General features: G+C 44.5%; 1 protein-coding gene across 1 annotated transcript in view; it reads left to right on the top strand.

Annotated features, from left to right (window-relative positions):
* Window positions 1-21491, top strand: part of NDUFAF5 (NADH:ubiquinone oxidoreductase complex assembly factor 5) — a 53264-nt gene that overhangs the window by 18581 nt on the left and 13192 nt on the right. Inside the window, exons 4-6 of the mRNA XM_040429976.1 lie at window positions 11941-11988; window positions 13436-13539; window positions 14334-14373. Of these exons, the coding sequence (XP_040285910.1) occupies window positions 11941-11988; window positions 13436-13539; window positions 14334-14373 (192 nt within the window). The remainder of the gene's footprint in view (window positions 1-11940; window positions 11989-13435; window positions 13540-14333; window positions 14374-21491) is intronic.

Consider the following 21491-nt stretch of genomic DNA (forward strand, 5'->3'; position numbering starts at 1 on the left):
CGTTTTCTATGACACAATCTGGCACAATAGAAAACGGGTCCGTCCTCCATTGACTTTCAATGGTGTTCAAGACGGATCCGTCTTGGCTATGTTAAAGATAATACAACCGGATCCGTTCTGAACGGATGCAGACGGTTGTATTATCTGAACGGATCCGTCCATGACGGATCCACACAAAACGCTAGTGTGAAAGTAGCCTTAGTTGGCTGACTGAGCAGAGAGAAAATTCAGATACCTCTATTAGAGCATCTCAGCTATGTACAGAAAAAAAAAATATGTTTTGCTCAAAATAAGTACAATGCAATAATAAAAAAAAAAACATTGCCCCCAATGGTGTACATAGCCTTTAAAGGGGTTCTCCGATGACTAATGTAAAAAATGAAAATTAGACATCAGATAATACATGACAATATCTTTCTAACAAAGCTAGAAGCAGCCCTGTACCTCACATGGATCCAGAGATCTCCCCGTTCATTGCTCTGCTAGATTTATATCAAGCTGCCAGCTAAAGGGGAGTGTCTTTTCTGCTGCAGTTAAGGGGGCGTGTCTCAGATCTCCCAATCACAGCTCAGGAGGCAGTTGAAGGATGAAACTGAGCATGTGCGGCCTTCTCAGTGAGCAGGTCAAAGAAATAAGAAACAAACAAACTGCATGTGGCGCTGTACAGATACATTTTATTGAATATCTCAGTGGCTAGGGTAAATATTTAATTACATGCAATTATAAAAGTATTTAGATCCAGGTGCTGGTTTGAAAACTAGAATATTTTTCGTGGGAAAACCCCTTTATGGTCTATTTCCTAAACTTAAAAGGGTTATCCCATTATTAATGTAAAAAAATGAAAATCTGATAGCAGGTGGCAGTAAAAGGATGGAACTGGGCATGAGCTTCCATCTCAGTGAGCAGGACAGAGAAATTAGAGAAAGAGCAAACAGCAGGTGGCGCTATACATGTATATTTCAGTGAATAGCTCAGTGGCTTTACAACATTTTTAATTACTTGCAATTACAAAAGTATTCAGACCAAGTCGCTGGTTTGAAAAATGTAGAATCTTTTTTGTGGGACAACCCCTTTAAAGGGGTCTCCCAGTATTTAAATACTGATAACCTATCCTGAACTGCAGTACCCCGGCTTGGCCACTGCACAGCGGATGGAGTCTTCTGTATCGATGTAGTTTCTTGTATCGGTAGCTGCCAGAATCAGTTGATCGGTAGGGGTGCTGGGTGTTGGACCCCCACCAATCTGATACTGATGGCTTGAGGATAGGTCATCAATATGTAAGTCCTGGAAAACCCTTTAACATACTCAATACCTAACAATTCGGGGTAGGCCCCAGGATGCCTTTGCTTCCCATCCCGTAAAGATTCCAGGAAACAAGCAAACAAACCTGATCTTATCCTAAAGTCATGCTCCTCTTCTACTATAGGAGCAAATATGGAGGAGAGAAGCACATGACAGCAGGAGTAGACTATACACATGGTTTGGCACTGGAGATGTATGCAGAAAACAATTGGGTATTTTAAAGCTTTTTTCCAAAGTTCTCATTTTGCTTCACTTTCGGTTTAGATATAGTACAAAAATTGTTGGCCAGTGTATCAGTAAAAGGTAGACCACATGTCGAGGTCTCATACACCGCCCATTGTCCTCCATGCTTAGCTTGGAGCAGTTTTCTGCTCTGCCGCAAAGGTTGAAACTCCAGTGCCTTGTACTTTCTCTACTTATAGAGTCTCTAAAAGGTAGTTAGCAGTACAATCTGAAGTCCATGCAATGTCAGGAACCTTTTATATAGTCCAACTTAAACTGCATCTGACAGCAGATTTGTACCTATGGAACTGGATAACTTGTAGCATGTGGCAGCTGAAGACATCTGTGTTGGTCCCAAAATGATGTTTTAATATATGCAAATGAGCCTCTAGGAGCAATAGGTGTGTTGCCGTTAAAGGGGTATTATCAACACGCCGTTTCATACTTACCTGCTCCCGGCGCGCTGTCCACTTCCTGGTTTCGGCACTCGGCAGGGGGCGAGCTCCATCTTGATTGAAGTCTTCTCCCGGCCGGGCCGCGCGCTGGACTGAACGCGCACGCCGAGGCCGCGCATGCGCCCTGGTGACTTCTTCCTGGCAATTATACTATGCTGGCCAGGAAGAAATTACCATAGCGCATGCGCGGCCTCGGCGTGCGCTTTCGGGACTGCGCGCGGCCGGCCGGGAGAAGAAGTCGTCTGCGCAATCGCAGCCACAGCGATTCCTGAGAAGAGCGGTGGCCGTAACCAGGGGAGACGGAAGACAACAGTCAGGTAAGTATAGGTTTATTTTCCATTTCATCCACCATGACGGCCCACATTGAGATTTACCCTTGACCTATGTAGGGGCAGGAACACATAGAGAGTTTAAATTCCCCCCACCCCTCCACCTCCTCAGTGCTTTCCTGCCCCTACAGGGGCCAACATGTAGAGAGAGCCCTCCTTTCAGGAGGGTAGCAGCTTTATTCTCTTACAGGAATCTCCTGCTGGCCTCCCACGGCAGGAGCTAAGGCTGGCCAGCTTGGAGCAACAGGGACCCTCGTCTTAGCTTATGCTGAGGCCTGCGGTCCTTCCCTACCTCAGACTTCCTTCCCTCTGCTGGGTAATAGTCGGGGGTGCCGGCTTCACAAGGCTCCTCGCGCGCGGCGCTTGGCGTCCTTCCTCTCAGGTGACCGGCAGGAGGAGTGGTGCGGCGCATGGAGCGCATTAAGAGCGGGCCGGGCGGCGCACGTACCTTTTTCTACAAGCCGGTGCGGCGCAGGCTCACGCTGTCAGTCGGGGCGCTGCTTGATGACGTCAGACGCCGGGACAAGAATTTAAAAAAGCGCGGTTGTCAGCCTTTGACTGCTGCACCGCGATGTCTGAAGCACCTACTCCTCGCCAGGAAGGCTCTGACCCTTCGGCCATCAGTACCGTGAGTCCCCTCTGGGGGGAAATTGTATTTTGAATTTTACTTTCTGTTCCAATTCTAAATACGGTATATCTGGTTGCTTCCTCCAGGGCAGCAAAGAATCTAAAACTAAAGCAAAGCTCTCAAAGTGCTGTGCATGCTCAAGAAGGTTACCTGAAAATTACAAAAGAGGCTGTGCAAGCCTTGTACTGCTGAAATATGGAAGGAAGAGCAACCAGATATTCTGTCCGAAATGAAAACTTTTATTACGGACGAAATCAGATCTTCCTTGGCCACTATGTCTGTTCCCGCTAGTGTCCCCAACCCTCCCAAGAAGCGCAAACTGTCGGTCGTTTCCTCATCTGAGGGCGAGGATGTAGAGGAAACTTCCGTCACATCCAGACAGATTCCTGCTGAGGACCCCTTGTCAGAGGGGGAAATTTTGGAGGAAGACAAAAAATATTTTTTCTCCACAGACGAGATGGAGGATTTACTCAGAGCAGTCAGGTCCACAATGGGAATCGAGGATACACCTAGACCCCGGACCGTCCAGGATGAAATGTTTGGGTGCCTTAGATCCAAGACTTCCATTGTCTTCCCCATAAACGAGAATATACGGGAAATGATAATGGAGGAGTGGTCAGATCCTGAGAAGAGACTAGGTGTCCCCAAGGAGTTCAGGAACCGACTCTGCTTTGACCCAGCAGAATGCAAAATATATAATCAGACCCCCAAAGTCGACATACAGGTGGCTAAGGTTGTAAAGAAAACCGCTCTTCCTTTTGAGGATTCCTCACAATTGGGTGATCCAATGGACAGAAAAGCAGACGGGCTCCTAAAAAGATCCTGGGAATCAGCAATGTTTGGGGTAAAAGCAAACATTGCAGCAACTTCAGTAGCCAGGGCTATGTATATATGGCTGGGGGAATTGGAGGAACACCTAAAAAATAAGACCCCAAGAGAAGAAATCAGGGAGTCTATTCCACTCCTTCGTTCCGCCACAGCATTCTTAGCGGATGCCTCTGCGGAATCCATCCGCTTCTCAGCCAAAGACGCTGCTCTCTCTAACGCAGCCAGGCGAGCATTATGGATGAAAGCATGGTCAGGGGACAAGGCATCCAAAGCCAAACTCTGTTCCATCCCATTTTCTGGGGAGTTTGTCTTTGGTCCCACTCTAGATAAAATTCTAGAGGGAGCGGCGGATAAGAAGAAGGGATTTCCGGAGGACAAGGAGTCTAGAAAGGAGCCCTTTCGTCAGTTTCAGCCCCAGCAGAGATCCTACAGGGGGAAAGGGAAAACTGGCAGATGGAGCTATCCCAAAGGGGGAAGAGGGAGAGGCTTCATTCTCAATCCCCAAAACAGGCAGAATAAGCAGCAATGACGCCAGAGTAGGGGGGAGACTGATGGGGTTTTTACCATCTTGGGAACAGATCACCTCAAATCCCTGGGTTCTAAACGTAGTCTCTCAAGGCTACAAGATAGAATTCACATCAATCCCCCCAAGAAGATTCTGCGTCTCAACCAAGAACAAAACAGAGCTTCCAAAAATATGGCAGGGCGTCCGAGACCTCTTAGATCTAGGGGTAATTCAGAGGGTCCCGCAACTAGAACAAAGGAGAGGTTTCTACTCCAACCTCTTCCTAGTAAAGAAACCAGACCAATCCCTGCGAACCATCATAAACCTAAAACCTCTAAACAGATCCATCTTATAAAGGAAGTTCAGGATGGAAACCATCACATCCACTATTCCCCTAATCCAGAAAGGAGCGTTTATGTCGTCAATCGACCTCAAAGACGCATACTACCATATCCCTATTCATCATCTCTCCCAAAAGTACTTAAGATTTTCCCTAAAAGGTCTGGACGGCTTAATCCACCATTTTCAATATGTCGCCCTCACTTTCGGCATCTCCTCGGCCCCCAGGGTCTTCACAAAGGTGGTAGTAGAAATGGTGGCCTATCTTCGTCGGGAAGGTATAACAATTATCCCAAACCTAGACGACTTCCTTATTCTTGGCAATACAGAAGCAAATCTGTCTGCAACTCAGAGATTCTCAGAGATACTAAAAAGTCTGGGTTGGATCATAAATACAAAAAAATCCACTCTGATTCCATCCAGAAGAATAAGGTTCCTAGGCGTAGAACTGGACTCAACCCTGTTAAAGACCTTTCTTCCCCAGGACAAAACAGTGGCACTAATAGAGAAGATCCGAATGTTTCAGAGTTCTCACAGATGCTCCATCAGACGGTCCATGAGTCTTCTAGGAAGTCTAACTGCCTGCATCCCCTCGGTTGCCTGGTGCCAAAGTCACACAAGGGTAATCCAAAGTTGGATCCTAAGTGTATGGGATGGAAGACAGATAAACTTAGACAAGAATGTATGGATTCCTCAGTCCGTAAAATCGGATCTAAGCTGGTGCAAAGAAAAAAGAAGACTGCTTGGAGGTCTACAGTGGCGGAACTACCCGGCCGTTCAGGTAATAACAGACGCAAGTCTCGAAGGCTGGGGAGCAAAAATAGGAGACCATCTTCTACAGGGTACTTGGCCAGAAGACATAAGAAAAAGATCCTCCAATTACAGAGAGCTGTACGCTGTCCTCGAAGCATTAACAAAAGGAGTGGACCTACTAAGGGGTCATCATTTAAAGATCCTATCCGACAATACCACAACTGTGGCATACCTACGACACCAAGGAGGGACAAGGTCACGCCTGTTGGGTGCTGTAGCAACGAGAATCTTCTCCTGGGCAGAAGAGAACATCCTGTCGCTCTCCGCCATCCATTTAAAGAGCTGCGAAAACACAGTCGCAGACTACCTGAGCAGGGAAAAAATAGATCCAGGGGAATGGTCCCTGAACCGAAAGATCTTCCAGAGGATCTCAAAAAGATGGGGTCATCCGGAAGTAGACTTATTCGCTTCAAGAAAAAATACGCAGGTAGAATGCTTTTGCTCCCTAAACCTGGAGGACGGCCCGTGGGCAATAGACGCCCTATCAATTCAGTGGAATTGGAGACTGGCTTATGCATTTCCCCCGATACCACTATTACCGCGAGTCATCCAGAAGCTTCTAGGAGAACCAACTACTCTCATCCTAATAGCCCCCCTATGGCCAAAGAGGAGCTGGTTCTCTACTCTAAAGCAGCTATCGCTGGAGGATCCCTGGGAAATTCCCTTTCAGAGAGACATCTTAGTCCAGGGCCCGCTTCTGCATCCAGACCCAGAAATCTTCAGACTGGCAGCTTGGATCCTGAGAGCGAAACCTTAAAGAGCAGAGGCCTGTCAGATAAGGCGATTCTCACGCTCAAGGCCAGTAGAAAAAAAGTGACATTTTCCATCTATTTAAAAATCTGGAAAAGATACTGCTCTTGGTTAGGGATTGATCACCCGGACACCTCCTCTCCTCCCATCAACAAGATTCTGGACTTCCTTCAGAGCGGCCTAGAATTAGGTCTGAGACCTAGTACTCTGAAAGTACAAATATCAGCCCTCAGTACCTTCTACGACTGCAGTTTAGCCAATCACAGATGGGTCAGGAGATTTATTAGAGCAGCTTCAAGGTTGAGACCCACCCTTAAATCTAGAGCTCCAACTTGGGACTTGAGCATCGTCCTAGAAGGCCTAACAAAACCTCCGTTTGTACCGTTATCGGAGATCTCCTTAAAGCACCTCTCTCTGAAGACTGCTTTCCTGGTAGCAATTACTTCAGCCAGACGTATTGGAGAACTTCAGGCCCTCTCCTGCAGGGAACCATATCTCCAAATCAGTAATGATCACATCCGCCTAACGCTCGACCCTGGGTTCCTCCCTAAAGTAGTCTCCTCCTTCCACCAGGAACAGGAAATTTTTCTACCTTCTATCACTAGGTCCGAAGTTGCAGGGTCTGGTGATAACATGTATCTCTTAGACGTTAAGGTTACAGTAATTCAATACCTGGAGGCTACCAGGGCTCTTAGGATAGATAATAATCTCCTAGTTCAGTTCTCTGGAAAAAATAAAGGGAAGAAGCTAGCTAAATCCTCTATAGCTAGATGGATCATGTCCACCATCGAGTGTTGCTACAGGATACAGGGCAAGCCCAGTCCTGGCAATATTAAAGCCCACTCCACTAGGGCCACTGCCATCTCTTGGGCTGAAAAAAGAGGCGTCTCACTAGACCAGATTTGTAGGGCCGCAACCTGGGCTAGCACAAACACCTTTGTAAGACACTACCGCCTTAATCTTCCGGACTCGAATGAGGCTCTTTTTGGTCGGAAGATTTTACAGGCCATATCCCCACCCATGTAGTCATTTGATACATCTCAATGTGGGCCGTCATGGTGGATGAAATGGAAAAACCGCAATTAGACTTACCGGTAATTCCGTTTCCTTGAATCCACCATGACGGCCCCGTACTATTCCCATCCCCCAAAAAAAACACATTTCATATATGTATATATAAAAAATAAAAATACGAGTTTAAGGGTATGAATCAATATCTCTTTACTCTCTTTTCCACCTTTCGGATAATTTGTAAAGCACTAAGGAGGTGGAGGGGTGGGGGGAATTTAAACTCTCTATGTGTTCCTGCCCCTACAGAGGTCAAGGGTCAATCTCAATGTGGGCCGTCATGGTGGATTCAAGGAAACGGAATTACCGGTAAGTCTAATTGCGGTTTTTCTTCTAAGGGGTGGGAATTAGTTAATTAAATATATTTAGAAAAATGATCACTGTTAAATCATTAACAGATTTAACAGTGATCATTAAGATGAGAATACCCCTTTAAGCCTAGAGGCTCTGCTTTCTCTGCAACTGCTGCACCCTCTGCACTTTGATTGACAGGACCAGGTGTGATGATGTTTTCACTGCCTGCCCATGTTAAGGGTCCATTCACACGTCCGCATCCGTTCCGCAATATCGGGAACGGGTGAGGACCCATTCATTCTCTATGGGGCCTGAAGAGATGCGGAGAGCACACTATGTGCTCTCCGCATCCGCATTTCCGAAGCGTGGCCACAAACTTCCGGGGTTTGACCCTGAACTTCCGGGCAACGGCTCCGCAAAATAATAGAACATGTCCTATTCATGTCTGCAATTGCGGACAAGAATAGGCAGTTCTATGGGGGGTGCCGGCCTTGTGTATTGCGGATCCGCAATACACCACAGACGTGTGAATTGACCCTAATCAAAGTTGAAAGGGCACAGCAGTTGCAGAGAGAGCTGAGCCTCTAGATGTAATGACAACGCTCCCGTTGCTCCTAGAGGCTCATTTGCATATAATTAAACATAATTTTCTCAGCAATGTGGGCACATATGAACATGGGACCAACACAGATGTCTTCAGCTGCCCAGCTCACATTTAACAGATCAGCCAGTTTCATAGGTACACATCTGCTGACAGATGTCTTTCAAAGGCTATATGCACCTTTGGGGGAATTTCTTTTTTATTATTGCATTGTATTCATTTAGAGCTAAAAATCTATTTTTCAGTTGGTCTTTATCAAAAAAATGTAACCACTGTCTTTGTGCAGCCATGAGTTTCTTATGTAGCAGGATCTGCATTTTCACTCTGTTCCGTCAGGCAGCTCACCTCACACACTCCTTATCTCTGATCTCTCTCCTTATCAACACTCATTATACCTCAATTGTTATCTTACTGATAAAAATGTGTCTTAAATAAGTGTTTATGACCTTTTAGTAATTTAGAGACAAGGGTTTTTAGATCACCAGCACAAAGTGAAAGTAGGATTCATACAGCTAGGCAAACAGTTAACCCTTTGTGACAGAAAGGCTCAATATTTTAACCTCTTCAGGACACATGACGTACCGGTACGGCATGTTGTCCTGGTACTTAAGGACACATGACATACTGGTCTGTCATGTGTATTTCCGATCACCGCCGCCCGGCGGGCGGTGATCGGAACAAGATGCCTGCTCAAATCATTGAGCAGGCACCTTGGCTAAATGCGCGGGGGGGGTCCCGTGACCCCCCCATGTCGGCGATCGCCGCAAATCGCAGGTCAATTCAGACCTGCGGTTTGCGGCTTTACCTGCGGTTAGCGGCTGCTAGCGGCAATGCCATCGGGTCCCCATGCGGCTGTAGGGGGCACCCAATGGCATGGAAGGCAGCGCGATGCCTAAGGAAGGCATCGCGCTGCCTTCCGGTGACGAGCCTGTGAGATCCAGCCCCCTGGATCTCACAGGCCGGAAGCTATATGAGTAATACACACAGTATTACTCATACAGCCAATGCATTCCAATACAGAGGTATTGGAATGCATTGTAAAGGATTAGACCCCCAAAAGTTGAAGTCCCAAAGTGGGACAAAAAATAAAGTGAAAAAAAAGTTGAAAAAAATAAAGTTTCCCCCCCCCCCCCAAAAATTAAAAGTTTCAAGTAAAAATAAACAAAAACGTCATTTTCCCCAAATAAAGTAAAAAAAAATTGGTAAAAAATAGGGGGGGGGGGGGAGTATACATATTAGGTATCGCCGCGTCCGTATCGACTGGCTCTATAAACATATCACATAACCTAACCCCTCAGACCGTAAAAAATAAAAACAGTGCTAAATAAACCATTTTTTTGTCACCTTACATCACATAAAGTACAACAGCAAGCGATCAAAAAGGTGTTTGCCCACCAAAATAGTACCAATCTAACTGTCACCTCATCCCGCAAAAAATGAGCCCCTACCTGAGACAATCGCCCAAAAAATAAAAAAAAACTATGGCTCAGAATATGGATACACTAAAACATCTTTTTTTTTTGTTTCAAAAATGATATTATTGTGTAAAACTTACATAAATAAAAAAAAGTATACATATTAGGTATCGCCGCGTCCGTATCAACCGGCTCTATAAAAATATCACATGACCTAACCCCTCAGATGAACACTGTAGAAAATAAAAACTGTGCTAAATAAACCATTTTTTGTCACCTTACATCACAAAAAGTGTAATAGCAAGCGATCAAAAAGTCACACGCACCCCACAATGGTGCCAATAAAACCGTCATCTCATCCCACAAAAATCATACCCTACCCAAGGTAATCGCCCAAAAACTGAAAAAATGATGGCTCTTAGACTATGGAAACACTAAAACATGTTTTTTTGTTTTTTTTCAAAAAAAAAAGCATTGTGTAAAACTTACATAAATAAAAAAAAGTATACATATTAGGTATCGCCGCATCCGTGACAACCTGGTCTATAAAAATATCACATGATCTAATCTGTCAGATGAATGTTGTAAATAACAAAAAATAAAAACTGTGCCAAAACAGCTATTTCTTGTTACTTTGTCTCACAAAAAGTGTAATATAGAGCAACCAAAAACCATATGTACCCTAAACTAGTACCAACAATACTGCCACCCTATCCCGTAGTTTCTAAAATGGGGTCACTTTTATGGAGTTTCTACTCTAGGGGTGCATCAGGGGGGCTTCAAATGTGACATAGTGTCAAAAAAACCAGTCCAGGAAAACCTGTTTTCCAAAAACCGTATGGCATTCCTTTCCTTCTGCGCCCTGCCGTGTGCCCGTACAGCAGTTTACTACCACATATGGGGTGTTTCTGTAAACTACAGAATCAGGGCCATAAATATTGAGTTTGGTTTGGCTGTTAACCCTTGCTTTGTAACTGGAAAAAAATTATTAAAATGGAAAATCTGCCAAAAAAGTGAAATTTTGAAATTGTATCTCTATATTCCATTAATTCTTGTGGAACACCTAAAGGGTTAACGACGTTTGTAAAATCAGTTTTGAATACCTTGAGGGGTGTAGTTTCTAGAATGGGGTCATTTTTGGGTGGTTTCTATTATGTAAGCCTCGCAAAGTGACTTCAGACCTGAACTGGTCCCTAAAAATTGGGTTTTTGAAAATTTCTGAAATATTTCAAGATTTGCTTCTAAACTTCTAAGCCTTGTAACATCCCCAAAAAATAAAATATCATTCCCAAAATGATCCATACATGAAGTAGACATATGGGGAATGTAAAGTAATAACTATTTTTGGAGGTATTACTATGTATTATAGAAGTAGAGAAATCAAAACTTGGAAATTTGCAATTTTTTACAAATTTTTGGTAAATTTGCTATTTTGTTTATAAATAAAAATTTATTTTTTTGACTTCATTTTACCAGTGTCATGTAGTACAATATGTGACGAAAAAACTGTCTCAGAATGGCCTGGATAAGTCAAAGCGTTTTAAAGTTATCACCACTTAAAGTGACACTGGTCAGATTTGCAAAAAATGGCCTGGTCCTAAGGTGAAAAAAGGCTGTGTCCTTAAGGGGTTAAAGACCAATTGAAAAAAATATTTTTAGCCCAAAACGAGTAAAATGCAATCATAATTTTTTTTTTGCCCCTGAAGGTGTACATAGCCTTTAAATTTAAGTTTTATTGGACCTATAGCATTTGGCTGTCTTTGAGTCCAATACAAACGGTCATTTTTAGAACTTTATCTTTCCACAAAACCCTGAACTGATGCCTTTCTGTGAGAAGTACCTGTGAAGACGATCAATAAGCTCAGATGTCTCAGCGGCTGCCTTCTGAGACATATTTACCACCATGCTGAGTCCTAAGTCTTGTCAGAAGGCATCAGCACCCGGCACTAAACATAGTAATACATCACACACCTAAATAAAGCCACACAATGTGCTGTGATTGGAATTTCCACTTCTGCCTATATAACTGCATTATGACTCCCAATTTTCTTCCGAGACAGGATGTTTTTCGTCTGCTGTTTGTGCATAATGGCTGATATCTGTGTGTTATTACCACAGTAATATATGTGTGTGCAGGACTGCCGGTACTAAACATGACCGAGGCTGACTCGTACTGTGATGTACGGCCCGAGATACTGCCGGCTGCTTGGAATAACGCCACAGACCATTGGGAAAGTAAAAGAACGCTAAGTTATGCGGCTGATACATGGGATTGTGGATATTTTTCTGCTTATGTGGGCTGTTCTTATCAACACTATATTTATAGGAGCTATTTATTTCCAGACTTGTATGGACTGAAAATTCATGGCCGTGTTCTGCTTTTATTTGTAGGAAACGGTGGAAAGGTTAGTTCAAGCCGACGTGTGTGAAGAAGCGCTGGTAAGAGAGACATCCCGCTTTTTGTTGTAACCTTTCAACAACAAAAATAAAGCCCTAAGTGCGTAGCCTGCACCGTGTACTAGCGCCGTGACCGGTACCGGAAACACAAGTCCTTTTTCTTGGTAATGGTCCATTCCATAGTGGGCTAATGTATCTAAACCACACTAATGGATTATAATTTTCCTTCTCACGCTAAGGGCCCATTCACACCCCTGTATCTGTTTTTGCGGAACGCACGCGGCCGGTATCCGTGTTTAGCGGATTCCCAATTTGCGGTCCGCAAAAACGGATACAGTGATCGCATCGCATTTTGTGGGTCTAAAATTCCTTCCCTATGATAGAAATGACTATTCTTGTCCGCCAAAACCGACAAGAATAGGACATGTTCTTTCTTTTTTGCAGGGCCGTGTAACCAAAGTTTTGCAGCCCCTTTGAAATTAATGGGTCTACATCTGATCCGCAAAACTTTGGAACGGATGCGGACAGAAAAATACGGTCATGTGAATGGGCTCTAAATCGAAGGAAGTAGGTTCTCCTAATTCAGGCAGAGGAGCCAACCAGCTTAGATGAATGTAGAACTTTTTTTTGCCAATTAATTGTGGTTTTAGGGTCAAAATTCTGTACTAGTGAATTTCTTCATATATTTATAGCAGCCGCAGCTCAGTTTATCTGATACATAGCCACAAGTCCCCTCTATAGACATACAATTAAAATATAATATGCTAGATACCTGTAGCCCCCACTAGAGGGAGCTTTATAGATTATAAGGGCTGTCCAGGATTCTGATACTGATGGCCTATCCTCAGGGTAGCCCATCAATACCAGATCAGCAAGGGTCCAACACCTGATGATCTGCTGTTAACTTGTAGCCCCAGCGGTGGAAATTGGACTTTGCTGGTTATTGCTCTTAATGAAGTGAATGGAAGCAGTGCTGCAGTTATAGTCTCCGTCCAGTGTACTATGGACATAGCTGTGTTCTTCTGGTGCTGGGAACTGAAACAGCTGATCCGTGAGGGTAAGGGATGTCTGATCTTCTGATAGCATTTAGACGAATGGATGACCATGCAGTGCTTGGTCGCATTGAACCCTTCAGGTGCTCCTCTTTGCAGTGATCCTCGTCTTTGGCTAGTATAGGGGTTCCCTACTATGACCATTGTCAACTCTACTTTCCATCCTGTATATTATGATGGAATCACAGAAAGGTGTCAGATCACTGCTGTGTTTTTTTTGTTTCGGGGGGGGGGGATTTTTTGACAGTTGAACCTTATGGATTAATATGATTTTTAATGAGATTTTTAAACAACAATGAGGTAAAAAATGGTGTAAAATGTCAGTCACTTGTCCAGTCACAAGCCTTTTTGTTTGTGACTGTGGCCGTGAAGCCAGATATATGGTTTTATTTTTATGTTTTCAATTCTTGTCATTCTTTTATGTTTTATGTCTGTAGAAAAGCTGTGCAGCATCTGAGATCCCAACACAGAATGTAATAGCAGAGGAAGAAATTCTGCCTTTTAAGGATAATACATTTGACCTTGTTGTCAGCAGTTTAAGGTATGACCCTTAATATCTTATAATTGAAGATTAATATATGTTTCTACCGCCATTGCACCATATTCAGTTCCAAAAAATAGACTTGATCCTCGTAAGTTCAATCAACCTCTCCCAAACTCGGAACTCCATGCTGCAGCAGCACCCAAAAAGTCCCAGATCAGTCCTGAATCAGGGACTGTCCCAAATAAGGGTGTCCTGACAGCAGTCCCAACTCTGTCCCACTGACCTGGCTCCAGCTCAGCGCTGTCAAACCAAGTATCCACCTCTTTTCTTCTTGGCACACCACTCTCATACTTTCTCTGGTGCTTTCTCTGACCACTTATGCTGTTTGCACAAGGACTCTTTTGGATCTGTGCATGGTGCCCAAGGCATTATTTTTGTGCTAGTGCCCAAAGACTAGTACCTATGGGAGGCATATCATTATTGATCAGTCCCTCGCCTAGAAGAACACCACTAAAGTACTTCAAGTCCCAGGCCTTTGAAAATTAATGGTCTTCTTCTAAAGTTCTTGGCTAAACGTCAACCTCTTAAACCAGCACCTCCAGCCTTGACAGTGATATCTTCCAGCTTTCCTTGCTGCGTCCTTGTCCTTCTGGCTTGGTCAGTGGTGCTTCTTCTGGCGTTTCCACATGCTGGTTTTATAGACCAGCAGGGAGCTATGACTCGTGACAGCCATTACATTACACTTCAGTTTTATCTTGTCACCTAGATTACTACTATTAGTATTATTATTTTGTGCTTTCAGTACATTTAGTAAGTGTGTTTTGTGTTTTTCTTCTTTACCTTTATTACAGTTTACATTGGGTGAATGATCTACCTAGGGCATTTCAAGAGGTATGGAAACATTTTTGATGAATGGATAGATCTCAATACTTTACCTGTAAGGCTGAGTTTCCACAGGGTGGTGCAACCTTGCCCATGTGTGGTGGCCAATGACAACACAAACTTGTCTCAACTAAGGTATCACCATGGAATTCGTGCAGCCATTGGCCGCCTTGGGTGGGTGAGGTTGTGCCCATAACATTGTGGCTGCCCTGTGGTAGCCCAGCCTTAAAGTCAAACTAATTTACTTGCAACTCTGTATCTTTTGCAGTCGTGTGATTTTTAGAAGATGTTAATCCCTTGGGAATATTTTCTGTTATACTGAATAGATAATCTTTATCATTCTGTCTGCATTAAGTTAATCACCAGTCGCTGTTTTTTTGTACAAGGATGTTCAATATTGGCAATAAAATATGGGGGGTTGACCACTTAATAATCACTAAAGTGCAGTTGGTGGGTCTGATTGGTCAGGCATTTGGTCAGATTGCTTGTTTGGCTCACTTTTGACTAGTTTCAGAAATGGTAAACCTCTGTGAAGTGGTCTGTGAAGTTATAAAAATGGTCACCCCTTCTTGCGGCAGACACATTGAAGCCACTTTTCCCCACCTACTGCCCATGTGTGCTCTGTGTGAACACCGGAAGAGGCAGCTGCCACGTCCATTGCACCAAGTATGGGGGTGGTTGCATGATTTGCCCATGTAACCCCTCTGCGTCCTCATCTGCACCAGTACTGAAAGCGCTAGCTATTATGCTGTCAGCGTGCTTAGGCCCCATTCAGATGGTATCTTTTGACAATAGAATTGTGGCACAGATTCCACTCCAAAAAGCTGATGCATAGAATTAAGTTCCCATTGTTTTTAATGGAAATCTGTGCTGCTGTTCACTGGAGGTTTAAAGCTGCGACAGCACCATTTACAAATGCAAAATCCACTGTGTGAACAGGGCTTTATAATGTCAAGGCTGAGTGTTTGGGCATGAACTTGGCAAATGAGATTCAATGTGGATAAATGTAAGCATCTTGGTAGTAATAATCTCCATGCATCATATGTCCTAGGGAATGTAACACTTGCAGAGAAGGATTTGGGTGTCCTTGTAGATCGTAGATTAAATTACAGCATACAATGTTAATCAGCTGCTTCAAAGGCTACCAGAATATTATCATGTATTAAACGATGAATGGACTCTCGGGGCAGAGATGTAATATTACCACTTTACAAAGCGTTGGTGCGGCCTCATCTCGAATATACAGTTCAGTTCTGGGCCCCTGTCCATAGAAATGGACACTCTGCAGCAGGAAAAACTACAGAGGAGAGCGACTAAACTGATAAGGGGCATGGATGGTCTTAGTTATGAAGAATAAAGATTAAAATAAATACCATATTTTTTGCGTTATAAGACGCACCCGATGATGAGACACACCACAGATTTTAGAGGAGGAAAATAAGAAAAAATTATTTTTAATCAGACCTCATCTCAGATCAGACCCCCAAAAATATCAGGACCTCACATCAGACCCCCATATCAGGACATCATATTAGACCCCCATATCAGCCCTCCATGTCAGAACCCCATTAGCCCTCTGTCAGACCCCCATCAGACCTCAGATCAGCCCTTAATGTCATACACCCATCAGACCTCAAATCAGCCCTTTATTACTGACCCCCATCAGACCTCAAATCACCCCCTTATTTCTAACCCCCATCAGACCTCAAATCAGAATAAAATAAAAAAAAACTCCTCTTACCTCTCCTGCGCTGCGGCTCCTCCTTATCTCCGGCAGAAGTCGCTCTCCCGTCTTCCCGGCCCGCGCTGCACTGTCACCTGACAGCGTGCAGCGTCTGGTCATAGTGCACGCATTACGTCCTGACGCTGTACGGCAGGCATCTCAAACTGCGGCCCTCCAGCTGTTGTAAAACTACAACTCCCACAATGCCCTGCTGTAGGCTGATACCTGTAGGCTGTCCGGGCATGCTGGGAGTTGTAGTTTTGCAACAGCTGGAGGGCCGGAGTTTGAGATGCCTGCTGTACGGGGTCAGGACAGTACAGCACTGGCACCATCAAAGAAGGCCAGGGGGGGGGTGAGTACCGGGAGCGCTTGCAATGCTTCTTCCCCGCTCCCAGCACCTAATGCAGGGATGGCCAACCTGAGGCTCTCCAGCTGTTGCAAAACTCCCCTCATGCCCGGACAGTCTACAGCTATCAGCCTACAGCAGGGCATGGTGGGAGTTGTAGTTTTACAACAGCTGCAGAGCCGCAGGTTGGCCATGCCTGACCTAATGCATACTAGTGAGTGCCTCCATAATGGAAGCGCTAACTAGTATTCGCTTTATAAGACACACAGCCATCCCCCCCCCCCCCCCCCACTTTTTTGGGGGGAAAAAGTGTGTCTTATAAAGCAAAAAATACGATAAATTTATTTAGTCTTGAGAAGAGACGTCTAAGGGAGGACATGATTAACCTATACAAATATATAAATGAGCCATACAAAAAATACTGTGCAAAACTGTTCCATGTAAAATGCCCTCAAAAGACTAGGGGGCACTGCCTTGCCTGAACTTGATGGACTTGTCTTTTTTCAACCGTATTAACTATGTAAATATGAAGCGCTGACGGTCAAGTAGCTGACATATATCTATAACCATTTAAATAGTTTGTTAATGGGAGTCTCTTTAAAGGTGTATTTCCAACTTCATTCCATCTCTGGGGGCCTCGCCTATTAGTGATGGGTTTGGTGACCCTTTTGTTGTTATCCAGCCGTTGTGGGTAGAGCCGAGCAAGTGGCCAGTTTCATACATGTATAAGGGGAAACTATAAATAAAGATTCTGCACATTGACCATTATTTAAAATACTTATACCAGTGATGATAAAAGTAATGTTAAAATGTCATATGTTAATGTCAAACCAGCACCTGGATCTGAATACTTTTGTAATTGCATGTAATTAAAAAAATTTGGCCCGCTCACTGAGATGGCCGCACATGCTCAGTTTCATCCTTCAACTGCCTCCTGAGCTGTGATAGGGAGAGATCTCCGGAAGAAAAGACACGCCCCCAGAGCTGCAGCAGAATGGACACGCCCCCAGAGCTGCAGCAGAATGGACATGCCCCCCAGAGCTGCAGCAGAATGGACACGCCCCCAGAGCTGCAGCAGAATGGACACGCCCCCAGAGCCGAGGCAGAAAAGACACGCCTCCTGAGCTGCAGCAGAATGGACACGCCCCCAGAGCCGAGGCAGAAAAGACACGCCTCCTGAGCGGTCAGCTTGATATAAATCTAGCAGAGCAATGAATGGGGAGATCTCTTGATCCATGTGAGGTACAGGGCTGGTTCTAGCTTTGTTAGAAAGAGATTGTCATGTACTATATGATATCTGATTTTATTTTTTTACGATCATCATGGAATAACCCCTTTAACAGAAATATTACAATATGGTGATTGTAGTAATGTTTGTTGTAAGAAAATCATATTTTCTAGTCTTTGAACAAATTACATTGAACAAATACGAAAAGTCTGTGACTATATTTGCACTTATTGCTGCAAACTGTTGTAAGTATGATTCGTGCACGTTGGCACACATATGTTCTTGTCCAATCGCTGTTTAAAAATGATAACCCTAATCAACTTTATTATTGTTAATCATGTTTGATGTATTAATCATTTCCATAGTCCAAGGAATAGGTTTGTCCAATGAAGAGTACAAGGTATTAATGAATAATTGTCAACAGTCTCGAACAATTCTGGGAGCGGACTACAAGAGTGGGGGGGGGGGGGGTTAAAGAGGAGCTGTCACCTCTCCTGACGTGTCTCTTTTAGTAACTACTTGCATTCCCCACATAATAATTTTGTAGCATCTATTTTTATGGATCTATGTTGTGGCTTTCCTTTGTTAGAATTAGAAAAAATACCACCGCTGAATATTCTAGCCTTGCCCTTGACGACCATAAGCTGTATATTACCTATATCAAAAGGGGACATCATTTTAATAAGTATTTTAATTGCACTATTTAAAAATATATATATTTCCCCCTTTTTTACATTTTCACACATATTTTAAAAACAAAAAAATAACTGAACTAAAACAAGTTATGGCTTTCAGAGGTGCACATACTTTGAGAATAACACATGAGCAAATGACACATAAAACCACAACATTTAGACCAAATGACTTTTCTCAAGCTGTACCGGCCACAATAAAATGGACCTGGAACTGGTGCCTGCCGTTCCTCCTGATCTCACATGTTGTCAGTACTTAGTATGAGCGTATGAACATATCTTTTCTTATAAAGGGGTTATCCCCTGACTAATGTAAAAATGAAAATCAGACCTCATATAGTTAATGAAAATCTTTTTCTGACAAAGCTAGAACCAGCCCTGTACCTCACATGGATCCAGAGATCTCCCCATTCATTGCTCCAATTGTTCCGCTAAAATTTATTTCACGGTGGCAGCTCAGGGGGCGTGTCCTTTCTCAGGGGGCGTGTCCTTTCTCAGGGGGTGTGTTCTTCTGTATCTGTCTTCTTGTAACTGCCACAGCTTTTAAAAGAGGATATTGTTGGCAGCACTTGAGAAATGGAACTGAGCATGTGCATCCACTCTCCAATAGCTCAGGTGTTATACTAAATTTTTTATTACATGTAATTAATGAAGTATTCAGGTCCAGGAGCTGGTTTCAAAAATGTCGAATATTTTTCATAGGACAACCCTTTAAAGCACACAGCAGTGGTCCGCAACCTCCAGCACGCTAGCTGTTGTGAAATGACAACACCGAGCATGCGCCATTTACATTTATGGGTGTACATGCTGAGAGTCGTAGTTTCACAACAGCTGGCATGCCGAAGCTTGCTGACGCCTGGCTTACAGTATATGTAAGCACAAATTATCCTCCTTTTTTTGCACATATATACAGACATTAACATCAAGCTGTTCCCAGTGGGGCTCACAACCTAAGTTCCCTATCAGTATGTCTTTGGAGTGTGGGAGGAAACCCACACAAACACGGGGAGAACATACAGATTCAAACCTAGGACCCACTGAGCCACCGTGCTGCCCATTTATCCCCTCTGTCTCCCCTTGGCACCCTGTAAATGACACCGCAGGGTGCTGATGCCTGTGCACAGCAGTCTGAAGCCTAATCAAGACCCAGGCCTGCCTGCCGTGTATCGCAGTGTAACCCTGTGAAGTTACATCAGCTGCGTTATCTGAAATGCCCAGTAGATGGACTCAGTATGCTGTTAATAAGACATTGAGCATTGATCACATGACTGGCTGAAATGAGTCACATGGTTAGTGACATCATCGCAGGTCCTAAAACGACGCTGGCTGCACAGCTCTAAGGAGGAAGGTCCTGGAAAAGTTTCTAGAAGCTACGATTTGCTCAGCCAGAGAGAGGACATGGGTCTGGCATTGAGAGACTGCAGCACAGAGATAGAACCTGGCGGAGAGAACTTACTTCACCCAAGATCACACCTGCTGAGAGAGGGACCGCTGGCAAAGACAAGCACTGAGTCCAGACGTCTGGTGAATCCAGTGAAAGGAGATTGCTGCGGACTGGCCTGGTAAATGGTGTTGTGAGGGTAAGTCAAACCTCTCCCTGTATCACCACAGGGCACCTGTCTCCTCACCACAATAAAGACTCTGAGGTCCCGTAACGGACATTACACAGCTCAGGCTGCTTCAGTGACCCTGCGGAGCAGGACTTATAAGGGCCCCAACTCTTCTATGTGCACCAACGGCCATTAGGGCGAAGATAGGGGGTGGGACGCAGGTGTGCTAGTGGGTGGGTGAGGAAGAATCCACATTAGGCCTCTTTCACACTTGCGTTGTCCGGATCCGGCGTGTACTCCACTTGCCGGAATTACACGCCGGATCCGGAAAAACGCAAGTGTACTGAAAGCATTTGAAGACGGAACCGTCTTCCAAATGCGTTCAGTGTTACTATGGCACCCAGGACGCTATTAAAGTCCTGGTTGCCATAGTAGGAGCGGGGGAGCGGTATACTTACAGTCCGTGCGGCTCCCGGGGCGCTCCAGAATGACGTCAGAGAGCCCCATGCGCATGGATGACGTGTCCAAGTGATCACATGATCCATGCGCTTGGGGCGCCCTGACGTCACTCTGGAGCGCCCGGGGAGCCGCACGGACGGTAAGTATACTGCTCCCCCGCTCCCCACTACACTTTACCATGGCTGCCAGGACTTTAGCGTCCCGGCAGCCATGGTAACCACTCTGAAAAAGCTAAATGTCGGCTCCGGCAATGCGCCGAAACGACGTTTAGCTTAAGGCCGGATCCGGATCAATGCCTTTCAATGGGCATTAATTCCGGATCCGGCCTTGCGGCAAGTGTTCAGGATTTTTGGCCGGAGCAAAAAGCGCAGCATGCTGCGGTATTTTCTCCGGCCAAAAAACTTTCCGTTCCGGAACTGAAGACATCCTGATGCATCCTGAACGGATTTCACTCCATTCAGAATGCATTAGGATAATCCTGATCAGGATTCTTCCGGCATAGAGTCCCGACGACGGAACTCTATGCCGGAAGACAATAACGCAAGTGTGAAAGAGCCCTTACTCTGTTATTTGTGTTACGCTATTGTATTTTCCTATGTATGTTGGTTCATTTTGTTACGCACTATATAAAGTTAATTCCAGTTAGGCTGTGTCAGTCTCATTTGCACCAAGTATGTTCCCAGTGGAGCCTCACATCCCTACCCCGGATGCTCCACTGGGTGGAGGCACTGCCGCAGACATGTACCCCAACTCCCAGATAGCGGAGTCTCAGGATCCGCCTGTCAGGCATAGTGAGTTAACTAGGGTTAGGGACCCCATAGACACTAGGGGGCGCCACCAAAAACCCGTTACAGTAGTATGGTGTGCCTCTCTGGCGCAGCCTGCTGGTGACTGTCAATATAGCACTGACAGTGTAATTCTCCTGTAATGCTTACTGCTTTCACCCAAAAAAACAAAAAACAAATAAAAAGCTGTTATGCACCCAATGAATAGTACACGTCGTGTAAAAATCAAGCCCTCGCATAGCTCCATAGAAATAAAAATAAAAATGTATAGGTCTTGGGATGCAGCAATGGTAAAACATTTTCTTCTTAAAAAAAAAAAGGGAATTCTATTGCGCAAAAGTAGT

Source organism: Bufo bufo, chromosome 4 (genome assembly GCF_905171765.1).
Source record: "Bufo bufo chromosome 4, aBufBuf1.1, whole genome shotgun sequence".
Taxonomy (NCBI): domain Eukaryota; kingdom Metazoa; phylum Chordata; class Amphibia; order Anura; family Bufonidae; genus Bufo; species Bufo bufo.